At 36.3% G+C, this 18,953-nt stretch overlaps 1 protein-coding gene across 6 annotated transcripts in view; it reads left to right on the forward strand.

Moving 5' to 3' along the window:
• PPFIBP2 (PPFIA binding protein 2) overlaps positions 1-16,549 on the forward strand; it is an 88,352-nt gene extending 71,803 nt beyond the window's left edge. For 4 of the 6 annotated variants that reach the window (XM_081324070.1, XM_081324071.1, XM_081324073.1 and 1 more), the window contains 13 exons: positions 226-267; positions 1,052-1,199; positions 3,287-3,422; positions 3,713-3,841; positions 4,661-4,811; positions 5,913-6,024; positions 6,460-6,548; positions 7,997-8,119; positions 8,498-8,623; positions 10,193-10,381; positions 12,341-12,514; positions 15,782-15,847; positions 16,175-16,549. In XM_081324070.1, the coding sequence (XP_081180196.1) occupies positions 226-267; positions 1,052-1,199; positions 3,287-3,422; positions 3,713-3,841; positions 4,661-4,811; positions 5,913-6,024; positions 6,460-6,548; positions 7,997-8,119; positions 8,498-8,623; positions 10,193-10,381; positions 12,341-12,514; positions 15,782-15,847; positions 16,175-16,246 (1,557 nt within the window). In that variant the 3' untranslated portion in view covers positions 16,247-16,549. Of the gene's footprint in view, positions 1-225; positions 268-1,051; positions 1,200-3,286; positions 3,423-3,712; positions 3,842-4,660; positions 4,812-5,912; positions 6,025-6,459; positions 6,549-7,996; positions 8,120-8,497; positions 8,624-10,192; positions 10,382-12,340; positions 13,097-15,781; positions 15,848-16,174 lie in introns of those variants that run through there. The other 2 variants (XM_081324072.1, XM_081324075.1) reach the window with 2 other exon arrangements.
• The last annotated feature ends 2,404 nt before the right edge of the window (positions 16,550-18,953 follow it).

The raw sequence follows: 18,953 nt of genomic DNA on the forward strand, positions 1-18,953 counted from the left end.
CAGGCCCCTTATCATTTTTGTTGCACTTCTCTGTATCCTTATGAGAAATGACATGCACATTAATATCAGTATAGCAGGACACTGGATATTGAGGAGAAAATAAACCTATTATTGTTATCCAACAGACTGGACTAAAAATATCACATCATTTATGTCTACACTAACCTTTTGTTTGTTACTTTCTCTCCCTCATACTTTGAAATTGCCCTTCTTGCAACTTCATAGCATGTTGATGGGAAACCAGTAGAACGTGATCTAGGAGAAGAGGTATATTAACTCCATTTTAACATTTACACTCTGAAAACCATTTATTTATTTTGTGTGTAAATTAGCCAAACTTTTATTTTTAATTTTTGTATAATAAACGTTTAAGTTAAGTCTTAAAATTAACATTTACTAAGGCTAGTGAGTAGGTATAATAGGATGAAGTCATGTCAAAATGCTTGTGTAACTAAATATTAACACATTACTCCTTGCTTTCCTAATCTATAAATGATAACAATTAGGTATTTGTAACAAATGGACTGTGTAGGCTTCTCAACAGTGAGAATAGTTAAATCGGCCACAAAAGCTATCCATGACTATTCAGCACAGAATTCAGGCACTCAGAAGATATCAAGTGTCAGATAAATTAAGGACATCCATGGTGCATCTGTTCCAGATGTCACACGGATGGTGGCATTTATTTCCTTAAATAATATAGTGATTCCAGTAGCATACAAGGATAAATTAAGATAAAGTAATTACTATAGATTTTGATATGTGGCATGTAAACATTTATATGTGATGAGCACTGCCTTCATTACTCTATTTTTAGCTGTCAAATCCTGCTCTCTTGTACATTCTTTAATCCAGAAAGTCACCTCTCTCCACAATAGTAGAGAATGTTTGAGCACAGTGAGAATTTCTATATTGGCCAAATATTTTTACTTCTCAGAAGACAAATGCTGATAGCTTCTGAACAAAGCGAATGTAGCGTATTTTAGAAATAATGCTAATAATAACCCTAATTATTTCTTTCTTTTTGTTAAAAAAATTGTAACATGCATAGAATAAAACTCATGTGAAAAGCAGCAAGTACCAAACCTTGCCAGGAAAACTTCCTCGAACAGCACACAATGGAGATAACCACTTGTACAATACACCTACTACTCCATGTTGTATAAATGGCAGTGAGGACAACGGCATACAGAGCCTGAGTATGTACTGTGGAAACAACAATGGACTTGCCATCTATGTGCATTTGTGTATGGTTTAAAAATATTTTTAGAATGTTGCTGAGTAAAATTTGGACTTGTCAGAATAATATGTTATCAAGAGTAATGAATCTTAATTTCCATCAATATGGCTCTTACACTGTAGTGCAGAAAGTTGGAATTTCCTAATTCCCTGAATTCAAAACTGTTAGCTTCATAATTAGTTGATGATGGCCCTAAAATATAATTAGTCTGAGAGTTTGGAGTGTCTATTGATCTGGGAAGAATTTTGTGTATACTGAATTGTTGCATCCACTACAAAGGCTAGAAATGGAACAACTGCAGGGATATGCGCAGAAAAGTTACAATGGCAGCCACAACAATGTCATATGTGACACACATTAAAACCTTGTGGATACCTCTGTTCATGATTATAACTAACCACTGTCAGACCAAGGCAGTGGTGTCCATGCCAGGGTAGGCCCAGGAAAGATAACTTCCATTATTTATTTGTATTACTTTAGTTCCTTCATTCTTTATTTATTATTATTTAATGCACTGCCTACATGTTGTTGTAAACCTATTGCACCTTTTTGAATTGCTAATTAGAAATGTCATCATGTCAGCTGAAGCTACCCACAAATTTAACTGGGGCATGTAAATAAGCTGCATGACTTAATGGTTGAATTCCTAACAACTAGGCCAGAATTCCTAAGAACTCTGCCTCTGCTTTTCATTTACATTATAGAGACACTCAAAAACTCAGGCCTGTCAAAATAGTAAGTCCTTTTCAAATGCATAGATTCTCCTTGGAAAAAAGATGGTTGGCCTCTCTTTATAAATAAAACTGATAGCTGAGCCCAGAAGATCAGCAAGATTTGTTTTTAAGGAGGAAAAAGATGCACATTTTTGCTATGAATTATTTGCATTTTAAATTGTACATTTCTCATAGTAAAAGATTTTCATCTGTACGAAGTACACTCTGCTCCTGAGCATTCAAATTCATCTGCTTTGCTATTTTGCCTCCTGTCCATGTTATTTTTCTTCCTTCGGCTATTTGCTTTCTCTGCTTTTCTTTAACTTTGTTTTGCTTCAATTTTACATCATCTTTGCTTCTTCATATGGCTTTCTGCTTCTTGGAATGAGTGAAGATCGCATCAGGAGTGTCAGTGCACCAATATTAGGTATTGTATACCTAACTAACATGCCACCTTTATGCTAGAAATAAATAACTTTATTGAAAATCCGAACTGCAGGGAGTTGCCTTTTTTAATTGTGATTTCTGATCCAGCAAGTGAAAGCCACATATGGTCCTAATAATACAAGACTGTGTTTAGAGAGCAACACGAGGGATTCTGTGGTTTTTAATGGATACTGGACATGCTTGAAATCTGTATTTAGTGCTTCGAGAGAAAACACTTAGGTTTCGGGGGAATTTTTTTTTAAATGCATCTTATTTTTGCCACTAAACCATGCAAAACATAGCTTATGGGAAAACATTTTGGCTATTCCATGCCATAGAGAATTCCGTTCATTTGAAAAATCTTTTTTTGCATCCATGTTACAAATCAGGCTTTAATTATCAATAATTACCAATATCCATCATGGGACACCTGCTCAATTTATAATATGATCAGTGAAGTCTTCAGCTAGCCATCCAAGGTTATAGATTAGGTAAAGGTTTCTCTAGACCAGGGGTCTGCAACCTTGTGGACTTCAGCTCCCAGAATTCCTCAGCATAGCTGGCTGAGGAATTCTGGGAGCTGAAGTCCCCAAGTCTTAAAGTTATCAAGGTTGCAAACCCCTGTCCTAGAGTCTATTATGTCAACAATAGGGGCAATGCTCATCTCCGTTTCTTAGCTGAGGGAGTCAGCATTGTCCAAAGCCATCTCAATGGTCATATGGCTAGCATGACTGTACACCGAGTAAATTAAGTACAATTACCTTTTTTCCCCTTAGAACACCAGTTTATACATTTGAGAGGATGCAGGCTTTTATTTTTGCAAGCAAAAACGGATGGAAATTTTTGCAATTTTGCCCAATATACTCTGAGCAACTGGAGTTTCATAGATATCCTTTGTACTCCACAGGAGCCCCTGACCACATGGACAGCGCAACTTCAGAGGAACTTTCACCCTTGTCGTCTGGAACAAATTCAGGTGCACAGTCTCCATTATCTCCAGACAGTAAAAGAAGTCCAAAAGGAATTAAAAAAATATGGGGAAAGTAAGTGTGCTTCCGCCCCCCCGCTCTACCTCATTTATTTATTTATTTTACATTTACATTGCTCAGTATACATCATGTATAGTAACAATAATAATAGATAAAAATCACATAGTAAAACAAAATATAAAAGGAAAATCCAGGAGACACAAGTAATAATAAATTAATGAATCCACCTGAAGAAACATTAGAAACTGTAGGGTACCTGACATTAAAAGTTCAGGTATTGGTATGTAAAAGTTGCTGAAAGATGAATCTCTGACGACTTAGCATTTTTAATATCTCCATAAAAGGATACGTCGAACTCAATCTGGAAATTTCCCTGGAGATGATCTAGGCTTAGTTGAATTTCGAAGAGGTGGACTCCGTGCAACAGCTGGACCTCGATTATCTCGGTCAAAGGACACCAAGGGACAAAAGAGGTAGAAGATGGCTATTTATTTATTTTCCTGTGGCTAGCTATTTGCTTAAGTGTTTCTAGTCCCTTGACTAAATTCACTATGCAGTGAAAAACATTGATTTTATCATTATGTAGAGATTTTCAAACCAATTGGTGAATATGTACTTGTAATTGTACAAGATGCATTCAACTGTTTAGGAACCTTTATCAGTAGTAATTCTTATTTACGCAGCTTCACTGTGGAGTGGGAATTTTTTTCTTTTCCCACTTATATTTGGTTGCAGTTTCTGGAGCAAGCATATTTTTCGCTTCTTTGCTTAGGCTACTTCCCATTAACCTTATCAAAATGGACTTTGATTGTTTGCAACTGAGTCATAGCAAGTGACCAAAGAGCAAATTCATTTGCATTTGCAATGGGATTAGTATGAAATGCTAAAATCTAAATGTCATGCTGAAGCTATTGGGGTTCCATTTTTGCCAAATTAGCTTATCTGTATGTTTCTGAGAAATATTACAATTTTATTAATATTCCAAGTCGATGCATAGCAAATTTCCTTATTCTTGAAAATAAAAACCAACTGCAAGGAAGCAAAAATATACTGGTAATTCTTTAAGAGTATAAAGTGTGTTATCTCTGTGCTCAAGATTTTCTGCATATAATCTCCCCATATTATTATGATAATATTATGATTAAGATTTTAATCTGAAATGACTGATAGTTAGAAAAGTGTTATATATTTATTTATTCAATTTATCTTACATCTTAGTCCCAGTTATGGATCGCATATTGTTGATAACGATATGCTAATTTAAATCCCTTTTCCTTAATTATGGTTCTTAGTGATCATAATGCCCCATTTGCCCAATGGGGCACTGAACGCGTTTGCAACTGGCTTGAGGACTTTGGTCTTGGTCAGTATGTCATTTTTGCAAGACAGTGGATAACATCTGGCCATACACTTCTGACAGCAACACCTCAGGATATGGAAAAGGTAAACATTCTAGATTGCTAAAAGTTCCATTAAGTTCCATTCTGGGTTTGGTTTTTTTTTCTGTTTGCTGGTTGCATTCAGGTGATACTATATATTAACACGTGAAATGTTAGTACCGCTTCATGATGCCTTGGTAAGATCACATTTGGAATATTGCATCCATTTTCAGTTGCCATGATATAAAAAGATGTTGAGACTCTAGAAAGAGAGCAAAGAGCAACAAAGATGATTAGGGGACTGGAGGCTAAAACATATAAAAAATGGCAATAGGAACTGGGCATGAATGAAGAGAAGGACGAGGGGTGACATGATAGCAGCGTTCCACTATCTCAGGGGCTGCCACAAAGAAGAGGGAGTCAAGCTATTCTCCAAAGCACCTGAAGGCAGGACAAGAAGCAACGGATGGAAACTAGTCAAGGAGAGAAGCAACCTAGAACTAAGGAGGAATTTCCTGCCATTTAGAACATTTAACCAGTGGAACAACCTGCCTCCAGAAGTTGTGGGTATCCAATACTGGAGGTTTTTAAAAAGAGATTGGGCAACCATTTGTCTGAAATGATACAAGGCTTCCTGCTTGAGCAGGGGGTTGGATTAGATGACCTCCAAGGTACTTTCCAACTCTGTTATATGTAATTTTGAAAATATTAAAGAAATATCCCCTGGTGTTATTTGATCTGGCTGCAGCAGTATGGTTGGATTATCTCCCAAAAATATAGAGCAGAGGTCTAAGCAGGGAAAATGAATAGATATGTCAGATATAATTGACATATAATTTTTTCTGCATATTTTAAGCGTAAAAGTGAAATACAGTATTTATGATCCATAGGTCCAAAAAAAAAATCAGCCATGCATATATTGAATTATTATTCAGTTATTCAAAAGAGTTGCTCTTTTTAGCAACTTTATGTCATGTACTAGCAGACAACAAATTGGATATCTTGAGGTTTAAACATTAAAACATTAATATTACTTTGGAAATTCCCAATTTCCAATTCAGCATAGTATCTTTTATTCAAGAACTTCAGTGTGTTTGTGATCTATTTGAAGAGGTGTCAAGTTGAAAGGTACTGTTTTAGTTATCATCATTGCTTCCCCTTACAGGAATTAGGAATTAAGCATCCTTTACACAGAAAGAAATTGGTTTTGGCAATCAAAGCTATAAATGCAAAACAAGATGAGAAGTCTGCACAGTTAGATCATATCTGGGTTACACGTAAGTATTTGAAATGGCAAAAGGAAATGAAAATCCAATTGATTAGGTTTCTAGCCTACTTTACAATTTAAAAATGTGTATGTGTTGTTTTTTTTAAAAAAACCTATTCAGCTTTAATTTCATCTCTAGAAACATTACAGAGATATGTGGCTTTATTTTCATTTTCTTCAGTTTTATTTCCTTGACATGTTTTTAAGCATTGCATTGCTTTGTATAAACTATGAAATTAGATGGAAGATTTCTTAGAAAACTTTTTTGATGGGAAAAATATTAAATATGTAGAAGTGACACAAACAATAGGGATGGAAATTATATTATTCCCCAGAGAATATAGGAAGAAACCTTCTGCAAAATCAAAATTTAGTCTTGTGAACAAATGAACTGGTGTTTTTTTTTATTATTACGCAGTAAAATATATGTATGTGCATTCCACAGGATGGCTTGATGATATTGGTTTACCTCAGTACAAAGATCAGTTTCATGAATCACGAGTTGATGGCAGAATGCTGCAATATCTAACTGTGGTAAGGTAGCTAAAATTTGTATTTTCAAAGTTTGGGACTAGCAAAAGTTCCTTTCTTCCATTCAAATGTGTGACCTGGAGCAGAAGAGAATAATTTTATCCTAGCATTTCTTTCTTTCAAAACCATTTTTAGAATTTGCATTCCCAAGTATTGTCAATATTTAACTTTCCAGACACTTTGAGTGGGCAGAAAGCTAACTCAGATCATTTTGGGACCTTCATGGTAAACATGACAAGGGGAAACTCCCACACACATACTTTTTTTTAAAACCAACACTAATTGCTGCTCTAGCTTAAAACAAGTGAATGTTTTTTTGTTAAAATCATACTACAAAAAAGGATAAATCTCATCCTACAACACATCTCAATCCTATAAAAATTATTAAAACGATAGATCAATCTAAACAACGTACTATGTGTACATTTTTTTTTGTTCAGCCATGTCCAATTTTCAGAGGCTTCCTGGAAAAATCCCTGCAGTTTTGTTGGCAAGGTTTTTCAACAGTGGTTTGCCATAGCCTCCTTTCTGACTGGATCAAGGTCACCCAGAGGGCCTTGTGCCTAAGACGGGATTGAAACTCATGGCCTCCTGTTTTAGTCTGATGCCTTAATCATTAAATCAAACTGGCTCTCATGCATACACAGTATGTTTATATATAATGCCAGTGTCATAATACAAAGGAGTAAACAAAACAGAACAGACCAAAACAACCACCAGATTTTTATTTATTTTTTTTGGATCCAGAACTGAGATGTACAATAGGCAAAAGAAACAGTCAGCTTCAGAACTCCAGCACACTGTAAAATGGAGGGGAATCTCCCGCTCATTAGTTGCATGAGGCAGCATTGCACCTTCCTTAAACTGATGACTCCCCAGTATTTTATAAAGCACATTAAAGGTAGTCCTCAGCTTAAAATCATTTGTTTAGCAGCCATTCAGAGTTACAATGGTACTGGAAAAAAGTGTCTTTAAGACTGATCCTTGCACTTACAGGCACTTGCCAACAAGCATGTGTTTGCGACTGTTGCAGTGTCTCAGGGTCATGTGACTTCCATCTGCGTCCTTCCCAGCCATCTTCCAACAAGCAAAGTCAATGGGAGAAGCCGAATTTGCTTCACGGCCATGTAGTTTGCTTAACACACATTGCAAAAAAAAAGTTCGTAAAATCGGGCCTGACTCACTTAACAACTGCCTTGCTTAGCGATGGAAATTCTGTTCCCAGTTGTGGCTGTCAGTCGAGGAAGATTCCGTGGTGACAGAACAAGAAACAGTGCTTCCCTTTTTACTTTGTGTGCTCTGATAACAGTAGTAGAAATCACAATGATGGTACATACAGGCCCCAATAGGAAAAGAAAAATTGTGTTGTTCTGGTTTCTTAAAATTCTAAGAAATTCCAATTCTAAAGTTTAATAGCTTTATTCTGTTAAAACCAATGGTTTCCTTTACAGAACGACCTCCTCTTCCTCAAAGTCACAAGCCAGCTGCATCACCTCAGCATTAAATGTGCCATTCACGTGCTACACATGAACAGCTTTAACCCACATTGCTTACGCAGAAGACCAGCAGATGAGGTGAGATAAAAATCATTGATTTTTGCTTCTTAGACTCAGTGCTCATATATCCATTGGTGAGGAAATCTATCAGACTTTTTTGTTCCTGGGCAAGCTCACTAGTTAATTTCTCCTTGCCTTTTGCTTCTGCTCAGAGAGATACGAATGCCAGGCCCATATTTATATGCAATTCTAAGTATAAGATTGATTACGGCCTACATTTTACCTTACAGATTGAAATGCAAATGGATATTTGTGGAAAAAGGGGGGGGGAATTAAATAAAGCCTACAAAACAGATTAAGGAAGAATTACTGAATATTTAGAAACATCACATTATTAGCAGCATCTAGGTGTAGTTTACTGTATTTACCATGCCTTTTTCCCCCCCTACAACACAGAATAATGTTTTACCATCAGAAGTAGTTCAATGGTCAAATCATAGAGTGATGGAATGGCTCCGATCAGTAGATTTGGCAGAATATGCACCAAACCTTCGAGGAAGTGGCGTTCACGGTGGACTCATCGTAAGAGAAAAGAGCTTAATTTCCTTTAGGTTTTGCAATATAAATATTAACATGACGGTTATTGACACAAATCATCTTGTGTTATAAACCAGTACCCAAATCATTAGCACTTCATATATGAAATAAATTAGAGAGCAGAAACTACTTTTGATAAAATGTTGGCTAAGTCTTAATGAATATTTTATTTATTTATTTATTTATTTATTTATTTATTTATTTATTTATTCGGTTTATATACCGCCCTATTCCCAAAGGACTCAGGGCAGTTTACAAGGCAAAATTTAAAAACAATCCAATATAAAATTAAAATAAAATTAAATTAAGTCTAGCCACAAAAATTAAATCACAATTTAAAAACATTAAACCCCTCAGTCCAGACCAGATAGCTCAAAGAGCCAGGTTTTTAGGTCCCAGCAAAATGAACGAAGGTCGGGGGCAGTCCGGAGTATAAAGTATAAAGTATGCCAGGCAAAGGAGAACACATTATCCTTCATCATGAATTGTTTTAAACAACAGTGCAAACTCAAGTGGCTTAGACTGAAGATGGACAGTTACAAATGCTCTTTAAAACAATTGTGTTCTTGACATCAGTTATTGTTTATCTTATTTAAAACAAGCTCACATTAGCCTAGGAACTGTATACATTTCATAACGTTATATCAAGCATATAATCCTCCTCTTCCTTCTTTTAAATCTTTTTCTACAATTGATTCCTTCCTTTGTGCCTCTAAAAATGACACAACAGATGTTATGCATGTAGATAGTGTGTATATATGTGTATGTGTGTATACACACACACACACACACACACACATATAGTCCTACTTAATTCTGTTCATCTCTTCTTCTTACAGTTTTCTGTTCTTTTTTTCTCTTGTGCTATTTTTCATCATTCAACTATAATATCCATTGAGGCAATGGCCTTGTTATAAATGACCGATACCCCTTTTTAAACATTGGCTTGGATCCTGGCTTCCGTGAACAAAACTAAGCTCCCCAAAGTTCTCACTGCTGGACAGAAAAGTTGGAAATTTTTTAGACATTTGTTACAATCCCCTCCCATAGATTTGTTGCAACTGAATGGGGCACCCTCCAGAATAGCATGGAAATATAGGAGGAAAGGGAATTAATCATTTCTTTTCCTGACATTGGGAGTTTCTTCTGACTCAAAATCCTAGGAATTACTCCAGGATCCGAGTCATTATGGCTTGCATTAAGAGATGTGATCAAATGGAAATGGAAGGGCCTACTCATCCTACAGTATAGATCTGAAACTTCAATATAACTATCTGAAACAGATGTTTTTGTTTGATATCCCAAAGAAGTGCCGCTTAAAATGGCATTTTTAAAAATTTATATTTCCTGTTAATGTGATAGAGTTGCCGGAAACGGATTATAATGGTTAACATGTGAAAAACCCTGACGCTGCTTTCTGGCTCTGTGATACAGTAACACATCCCACATTAGCAGAGCAAATGAAACCAGGCAATCCTCAGAATAGCCTTTGAATACCTTGCTGCTTAGAGACCACACTTCAAGCAGCACAGATGCTCTTTGTTTCTCCCACAGATCCTGGAGCCTCGTTTCAATGGAGACACTCTAGCAATGCTCCTCAACATTCCACCCCAAAAGACTCTGCTAAGACGCCACTTAACCACAAATTTCAATGTGCTGATCGGGCCAGAGGCTCAGCAAGATAAAAGGGAAATCGTGGAATCTACCGCTTATACAGCTCTGACTACCACCGCAAAAGTCCGGGTAGGCTATAGAGAAGCCATGAGTTCCTAGTTGGCAATTTAAAAGCCAGTAATCTCCTAGGCAGCAATCTTGTATTTCATGTTAACTACTTGAGAGTGAGTTTCACGGAGAGGTCAGTAGGAGTTCTTTTGAAATAGTTGGATAAGAGCTGTTATAACTGGCATGTTATTTGAAAACCGAGGCTTTTAGTACACTAAGAGCCTGCGTCCCCAAAGAATTCTGGGAAATCTGGCTAAGTGAGGATGAGAATTTCATTTAGTGTCCTCAAAAAGGAAATACCTGCTCTGATTATTAAGCCATTTTGAGGCTCTAGCAACAGTATCTGCATCTGCAGAGTATTGCAGGCTTTTCTTTTGTAGCTGAAATACTGTACTTAAACTTATCCGTGGGATGGAAAGGCAGCGTAGCTTCCAGTCAGGGAACAATGATGTAAACATTACCCTGCTGGTGGTTGCATCTGACATATTCATTTTATGTTCAGTATATTAGGTTAAATTTTGAAGCCAGTCTGTTCTCATAAGTTAAGGACTGGGCTGGAGTGGGGAAACTTGAATTCTAGTCCTCTTTCAGCTTTAGAAGTCAGCTAGGTGACTTTGAGCCAGTTACTCCCTCTCAGCCCTAGGAAGAAGGCAGGGGCAAAACGATTCTTCCAAAATAATGCAGGGGTTTATATCAAGGCACACAGATTCAAAGGCACACATACAAGGCTGATTCACACACACACACACACACACACACACACACACACACACACAGAGAGAGAGAGAGAGAGAGAGAGAGAGAGAGAGAGAGAGAGAGAGAGAGAAGACAGAAGATGAGATAGTAGGGCTTATTTCTAAGTGAACATAATAGGAGGACAGTCATGTCTGTGATGTTAACCAGGATTCATTATGGGGCAATATATTTGCAATGATAATTTTCTTTTTCTTTCTTTCTTTGGAAACAATGCTTGTTTGTCCAGATTTTTTTAAAGCTTGGGTTTTGTTTTTTGTTTTTTCAAAAAAAAAAACATCCATGGGTTGTTGCTGCTATGGTTTTGTGCCACTTGAAAGGTTTGATATTTGGGAGCAGGTATGGAAGAAAAACCCTCCATAATGACATATGGAACTTTGTGTGTGTTTCTCAGCACTGAGTAGAGTAGTTCGTTTGTTTTAAAGAAGCATTTATTTATGTTCTGCTAGTTTGCATATCACACATTCTGCAGCTGGGATCAGTTTTTCTTCGGTGGGTGAATTAGTGCCCTTAAAAGTATGCATGCCCTTAAGGATCTTAAATGTACCTAGAAGAGTCAAGGTTGAATAGGAACAAGATGGCAGCAGTAGAAAGTTTAGTTTCACTTCTCTCAAGACTTGTCTGGCTTCTCAGAAAGCCTGCCTTCTTGTAACCAACGAGGGATGCTGCTGTTGTATCTTGCGCTGAGAATCTGCCTTTTACAGGAAGCTGGACTAAATAACCTCTGAAGCATCTTCTAGTATTTTGATACTTTGTGTAGGGAGTCCTGGAATTCTATATTGGGATTTGCAAATACTGTGACTTTGGAAGCACAGAACAAATTGTTTTAAGACTTCATCTAACTATTATCATCCCTCTCCTTTTAAAGGATAATATGTTAATACTTCTTGCTGAAATGGTGAACAGTTACATTCTGATTTTTAAAGAACTTTACTTCAGGTTCGTTTCCCTACACGGAGTCCAAAGAATTATGTCAGTGAGCCCATTACTAGCCATCCTCCTCAGCAAAAAGACAATCCTCCCCTTTCCTTTTAATGCATTTGTTCATTTCCTACAGGAACTTAAAAAATCAATGAAAATGTTCAAATTAATCTTGTAAAGTCTGTGAAAGGTGTTATTATTTAGCAGAGGTCATTTTTAACTGTCAGTGTTTTTTCTGTGTTTCCTCTGTAGTGATTATCTGACAAAGCTTTCTCTCTTTCTCCACCCACCCTTCATTCTTGACAGCCAAAGAAACTTGGATTTTCACATTTTGGAAACTTAAGAAAAAAGAAGTTTGATGAATCTACAGATTATATTTGCCCTATGGATACAAGTATAACCAATGGCACTCAGAAGAGTTATGGTGCATATAGAGTGCATAACACCCTCCCTGACAAAGAATTAGACAAACTGGATCAGGTGGGCCAAGGGGACTGATAACACTCACCTTTCATCCTCTTGATGTATTCTGGAGCTTACAGATAACCTTTTCTTATAATTTAACTAAAGTGCATAATGCATCTGCATGTCTTTAGTTAATGTATTAGGATGAAGCTTGAAGAATCTTTAAAATATCATTTGGAAAAAAAAATTTCCCCCATTTGCAACTGTTTCATCCTACTCATCTTCTCAAGCCCTTTTTCAGGAAAAGAAAAAGCTTTACACAACAGTTGTAGCTGACATTCAAGGCACCTAAAATTGAGCATGAGTGTTCTCTGAGCTGCTGTGGCAGGACAGAGCTTTTTATATTTCATTTATAATGCCCAACAATAATTTTTAACATTTTGTATTAGCTTTTTCATGCCCACAGTGGTAAGAATGATCTATTTTATTCTTGACAGCACAGCTGGATTGTATATTTTTATTAAAATATGTTATTTTAATTGTGCAGTGTCTGCACCATAGTGGTTACATACAATAGAACATTAAAATATAGGCCTAATCAATCTTTTCTAAAAAAAATCTGAATACAATTTCTTGAAGAAAGCAATAAAATATTTACTTGCGAAAACCTCTAATTGTTTTTCTTGTGATTATTCTTTTTGTGATTGAATTATGGTTTAAAAAGTACTTAGAGTGATTTTATGAATTGCTGCCCCAAGGAATACTACACAGAAACATGTGTAAAGTAATTTTTTAAAAGCCTGAAAAATGGAGTAATTGGGAGTTTTCTGCAAGATATAAAATAGCAAGCCAAACCTCCACTTAAACTGATCAGAAAAATTATGGTAATAACACAAGATCAATTGCAAAAAGTTTTTTTTCATATGCATGACTTACTACATCTAACACATTCCATTTTTCTCTCATTTAAAATGTAATTGTTTTTCTATTTTGTTTAAAGCATGTAATTTGTTCGGTATGTGTTTGATTTAGACACGATCAGAACTATTTTAATGTTCGGTTTATTTTTAAAACACAGGTTTCAGTCTAACTCCTGGAGCTTCTTAAAATTAAACACTCATAAAGTATAGATTTTTCCTCACATTTTCTTAGCCTCCTAACTTTGAGCTCAGCCTCTTTTCATTTCAAACTCACTGAGAACTCCCCTCTCAGTGAGGATAAAGGATCTGCGTGGTTTACAGGAATCAGTTTTGTACAGAAAAGCTTCTCAGTACGCATGCATGTAATACCACAAAGTAAATGAAAATTAAACTTGGAATTTGCATGTTTTAAATATTATGATTCCTGGTAACTTGTAATTTGGAGTTATATGCTGTTTCACTGTCCATTTAAAGCAGTCATGGTTAGAGTTTGGAAACCACGGAACCACACACTGTTTGAAGACCCATCTGTTCTGTCCCAATTCATTTAAAGCAGTGTTTCTTAAACTTGGCAATTTTAAGAAGTTTGGACTTCAACTCCCAGAAATTTCCAGCCCGAACATTGATTTAAAAGAAGTCATCAAAATTTAATTGAATATCCATGAACACTGGCTTGGTATGGAATACCAGTGTGGAATATACAGCTGAGTAACATTCATGGACTGTATCTTAGAGTCATATTAATAAGTATATAAGTTTGTCAGCTACTGTTTCCTTAGAAAAATCATTACAGAGATGAGGCTCTCTTGTCTTAAAATAAAATGTTTATTTTAATGGGAGGAAAACTATGCTCTTAAATTGTGCTATCCCAGGTGCTAGCCCTTATGGCTTGCAAGAATCCTTAAACACATCCAGTCAATTGTATGATTTGCTAGTAGGCCTATTTGAGTGTCACTTAAGGCTGATTTGTATAGAATACTGTAAGGTTAGACCAGGGGTCAGCAACCTGAAACAGTGAAAGAGCCACTCGGAACCGGTTCCCTCACAAAAGGAAAAACTGTGAGCCGCAAAAAATATGTGCACATGCACGTACATGCGCACATGCGCAGAACAGGGTTTGAAGAGTGGAGCCAAGGCGAGATTTGCACCTACCCTGCATATTTGAATTGATTGGTTGAACTTTTTTAGTCCCACTTTTTTTTGGGGGGGGACTGCACATGGCAGAGGACCGGGAGCCGCAGGAGACGGCTGAAAGAGCCGCATGCTGCTCCGGAGCCGCGGGTTGCAGACCTGTGGGTTAGACAAAGGTGTCTATCCCAAAATAAAGCCCAGGCTATCTGGAATAGGGAGATTATAAGAAATCCAACTTTGGAAAAGGCACACATCTAAGTAAGGCTAGCTGATAAATGTCAATTTCTAAAATTTGCAAGGGGAAGGGATAGTGTGAAAAACACAAGTCAACATAGGCCACAAGAATTAGCTATAATTTATTTTATTTATTTATTTTATTTATTTAGATTTATATACCGCCCTTTCCCGAAGGACTCAGGGCGGTTTACAGGGTATTTAAAAGAAAATCAATACAAAAGTTAAAACATAATTAAAAAAGATTAAATGAAACCCTGAGAAAAAATAAAAACCCAGTTAAAATTAAAAATTTAAAAATTCTCAGCCTGGGCCAGAGAGCTCGAAGAGCCAGGTCTTCAGGTCCTGTACTTAGGCACCTAATCTCCCATGGATCTAAACAAGACAGGCAGCCTAATCAGTTTAGAAACAAACTACCATCACCACGAATATCTCTGAATACCGAAATTCAGGCCCTACAATGGGGACGTTGAGTGGGGTTGAAAAGGGGAAAGAACAGTGGTCATATTCCTACTTTCTCTGTTACAGTGACAACTGCCATGACTAAATACTGTAATGGAGCCAAATAAAAAACTGAAAAACATTTTAGAATAATGAAGCATTGAACATATTAATGGATATCTTATGTGTTAAACAATGAACATGAATGTTTGAGCTATTAAAATAGTTATGATAAGCATTTGAATCTGTGCATGAGATCAAGAAATGCTTTTTGAATTACCAAAAACAGCTCTGTTTCATTCTTTTTATTTAAAAATATAGCATCAAACTAGAACTTTTAAAAAAAAGAAGTTGCAATGAATTGCCTTTTCATTTTTGGTCCCATTAACCTACTAATTGTTATATGGAGTGGTGTCAGATATATGTTTATGGAAAATGTGCAACTTGGAAATATTTCCAGTATTGGGGGTGGGGGCAATCGTGTAATTCAACTTCAACTTCCTGAAGACAGAGACATCTGTCATATCCCAAAACTATCCCAAAACTTGTGCATGCAGATTTGACTAAGATTGCATGGCTGCTTTAATTTCATCTAGTTGCCGAAATGATTTTGCAGATGGACCATTCAGAAGGAACAGTGATGCAAATAGGGGAGCTGTCTCGAGGAATAAACAACCTTACGGTATGTATGAATTCAAGAGGACCATCTACAAGTTTTATTATTGATCATTGTTAATCAGCAATATAATATTAGCTGCCATCCCTATTCATGAGAGGGATTCCTGAGCTCTATCAAGCTCCCCTCATTTATGTTTTTTGCTCCCACTGAGGTCATTGGAAGAAAACACTATTAATTTCAAAATGTTGTATCCTTTAAGAGAGGAATGAAGAAGGCTAGGCTTCTGATAGAGAAAAGGATTTTGGGTAAACCCTTTCATAAATTATAAAAACATTTCTTACTTTCTGATATATCTGACTAGATATGGCTTGATTTTTTTTTAATTTCCAGACAATGTTAAGCCAAGATCAAATGCTGAACAACGATCAATTTTTAACATCAACTTTTGAGGACTGGAGATAAAGATGCCACAGGAATAACACTAAATCCTTTCTCCTATCATGCCAGAAAACTGATGCAACAAGCTGGATGCTATACCTAGAAATATATCATTTTCTTTGCCACTAAAATATGTGAAAGTTCAATGTGCTTTTAAAGGATACACATATACACAGAGATAAATACTATGGTCTAGGTAGTAAAAACATGCATTCAACAAACTGCAATTTTTCTAGAAATTTGGAAATCAAAGATCTGTTGTTAATCTATTTTAATCACTATGAACAATTTAATAGTGATCCATTTTTCTATCTTTTGTAATTCTAAGATTTGGTTATAGTGCACAGCAATGGAACTGCAGTAGATTTCAAAGCTGTAGCTCAGGGGTCTTCAAACTTGGCCCTTTCATGAGTTGTGGACTTCAACTCCCAGAGTTCCTCAGCCAGACACACTGGCTGAAGAATTCTGGGAGTTGAAGTCCACAAGTCATAAAAGGGCCAAGTTTGAAGACCCCTGCTGTAGCTATTCTTTAGTGTTGTTTGTGCAATGATGTATATTGAATCTGAACTATGGTAGTGAGAAAGTGATTCCTTGATGCATTAAAAATGTGTTCATTGGTTCAAAAGACAGTCATGATCAAGAGCAACCTAACCCCTGATGACTCAATAGATGCAACCATGCAGCTATTTTTAAAGCAGTATGGAAGTTGCCTTTTTCTTCATTTTTTTAAAGCTTTCTGGGCTAGTCTACAATCATATTCCCTGATGTTCTCCCATTCCAAAATTAACCAGGTGTGTTCCTGTTTGATTTTCAGAGCTGGACAATGTTAACCTGGTGCTACCACCAACTGATACACTCACTGTTTTCTTGAGCACTTTGACTAATCACTATGAGTGTCACCTACTGAGTACTAGAAGCTCCCAGTATTTGATGATGAAATCATTCCTATCCTCTGCAATAATTCTTGTCTTCCTTCCACTTGCTAATTCTGAACTATACATTCACTCTACAACAAGAACCCTTGTTACCCGGGCTAAGTGGTGACAGGTTAACAAAAACTTACATTAGTTATTTGTATAACATTTCATTGCTGTAGTGTGATAGAAACTATTGAAAAGTTAGAGGTGACTGTTCTTCATTCAAGGGTTTAAATGGGTGCATTAATTCATGCAACACCAAAAATGTGTCGTAAATGCTACTAAATTCTACAATTACTTAAATATTACTAAATTCTATATTTTGTTTGACTTACTCATTCAAAGGAAACACATAACAACATGTTGGCATAGGTTTTTACGGCTGACATCAAGGAAGCAGTGATGAGTTTCCTGGCAGTATGGCAGGCTGGGGAATTCTGGCAGTTGAAGTCCACGAGTCTTAAAGTTGTCAAGGTGTTGGACACCCCACTCCTAAACCATAGCCATTCAGTCAGAAAGCTCATCACTGCTTTATACATAATAGCCTAGCAGATCAGTTTATTTTTGTCCTAATCAGCTGGAAGCTAAACATTCTTTGAAATATTCTATAGATTGAAGTTAATTTGAAGTATGAAAAACAATGAAGGGACCAAGCAAATGCCCACAGTTGTATTCTTGTTCTGTCATCCCGCTTATCTTTCAGTGCAGAAAATTCTTGAAGTCATCTCCCAACTATTAAATTTTAATATTTTCTTAAATTACAGTAATCAAGAGAAAAATACCTTTGTCAGAAAAGAACCATAATTATAATTAATGTTATAATTAATAGTTACATCTAAACCACCAAAATCTGTGATCCATGTTCACCACCTAAATTCAGGGGGAAGGATTAGTAATATTTCAGTGGTGTGTGAGAACAGATTACCACATCAGGGGAATATTGTTAATAATTAGAGTCTGACGTGGTATTCTGTCTTATCTCCAACAGCACTTTTGTCTGCTTCAGTTTCCTCTTGAAATGAAATAAATGGGCACACCTCAACACTATTCTTTTTCAGGACTGATTGTGGGGGGGCAATCGGCCACTCTTAATATTTTTTTTGTGTGGAAATATTTGCCGATCTGTCAAAAAGGCTTGTAGCAATCTACAATTTAAAGGCTTAAATTAAAGGGCTTGTAGCAATTCTAATGCAACCGTGATCATCTAAATATCTTTATACACGTTTGCCACCTAGTGGCAAACAAATTCCTTGTTTGCAAAATACATTCCCAAGTTATTGCTGACATAAGCACAGCCTTGAGTGTACTCTTCCTGCAGAAGTATTAACCTGAAGATATCAACAAATTTATTCTGTGGCACCAGCCCAGCTTTCACAGTTAAGTAAGAGTCGGACACGACTTCGCAACTAACAACAAAGAGAGCTTTGGATACTATAATCAATGGTAAATTGCAGAGACACAGCTCAATGTTCATCCAGAAGATGTCCCTTTCAGACCTATGTACCCTTTTGAACATATTTTTATTTGTTGTATAGGTATAATTCTGGATTTCATACTGTATACTGCATGTTCAAACGTCAAACTTTGTTCTACAATATATTTTTTACAAAACTAATGTTGCATTACAAGCATGTATACAGGTGTTCCTGGACCTGAAGCATTATTTGGGCTACAAGGTAAAATATTTTGGACCAGAGTATCATATATCAGTAAATGGAGGAATTTTGATTTCTCTGCTGCAGAATATTTTGAATCCAAATGAGGTATTTTAGGTTCTGCATGAGAATAGGTTTTAAATAATTATAATTTCCTTG

Source organism: Vipera berus, assembly GCF_964194415.1.
Source record: "Vipera berus genome assembly, chromosome: 1".
NCBI classification, from domain to species: domain Eukaryota; kingdom Metazoa; phylum Chordata; class Lepidosauria; order Squamata; family Viperidae; genus Vipera; species Vipera berus.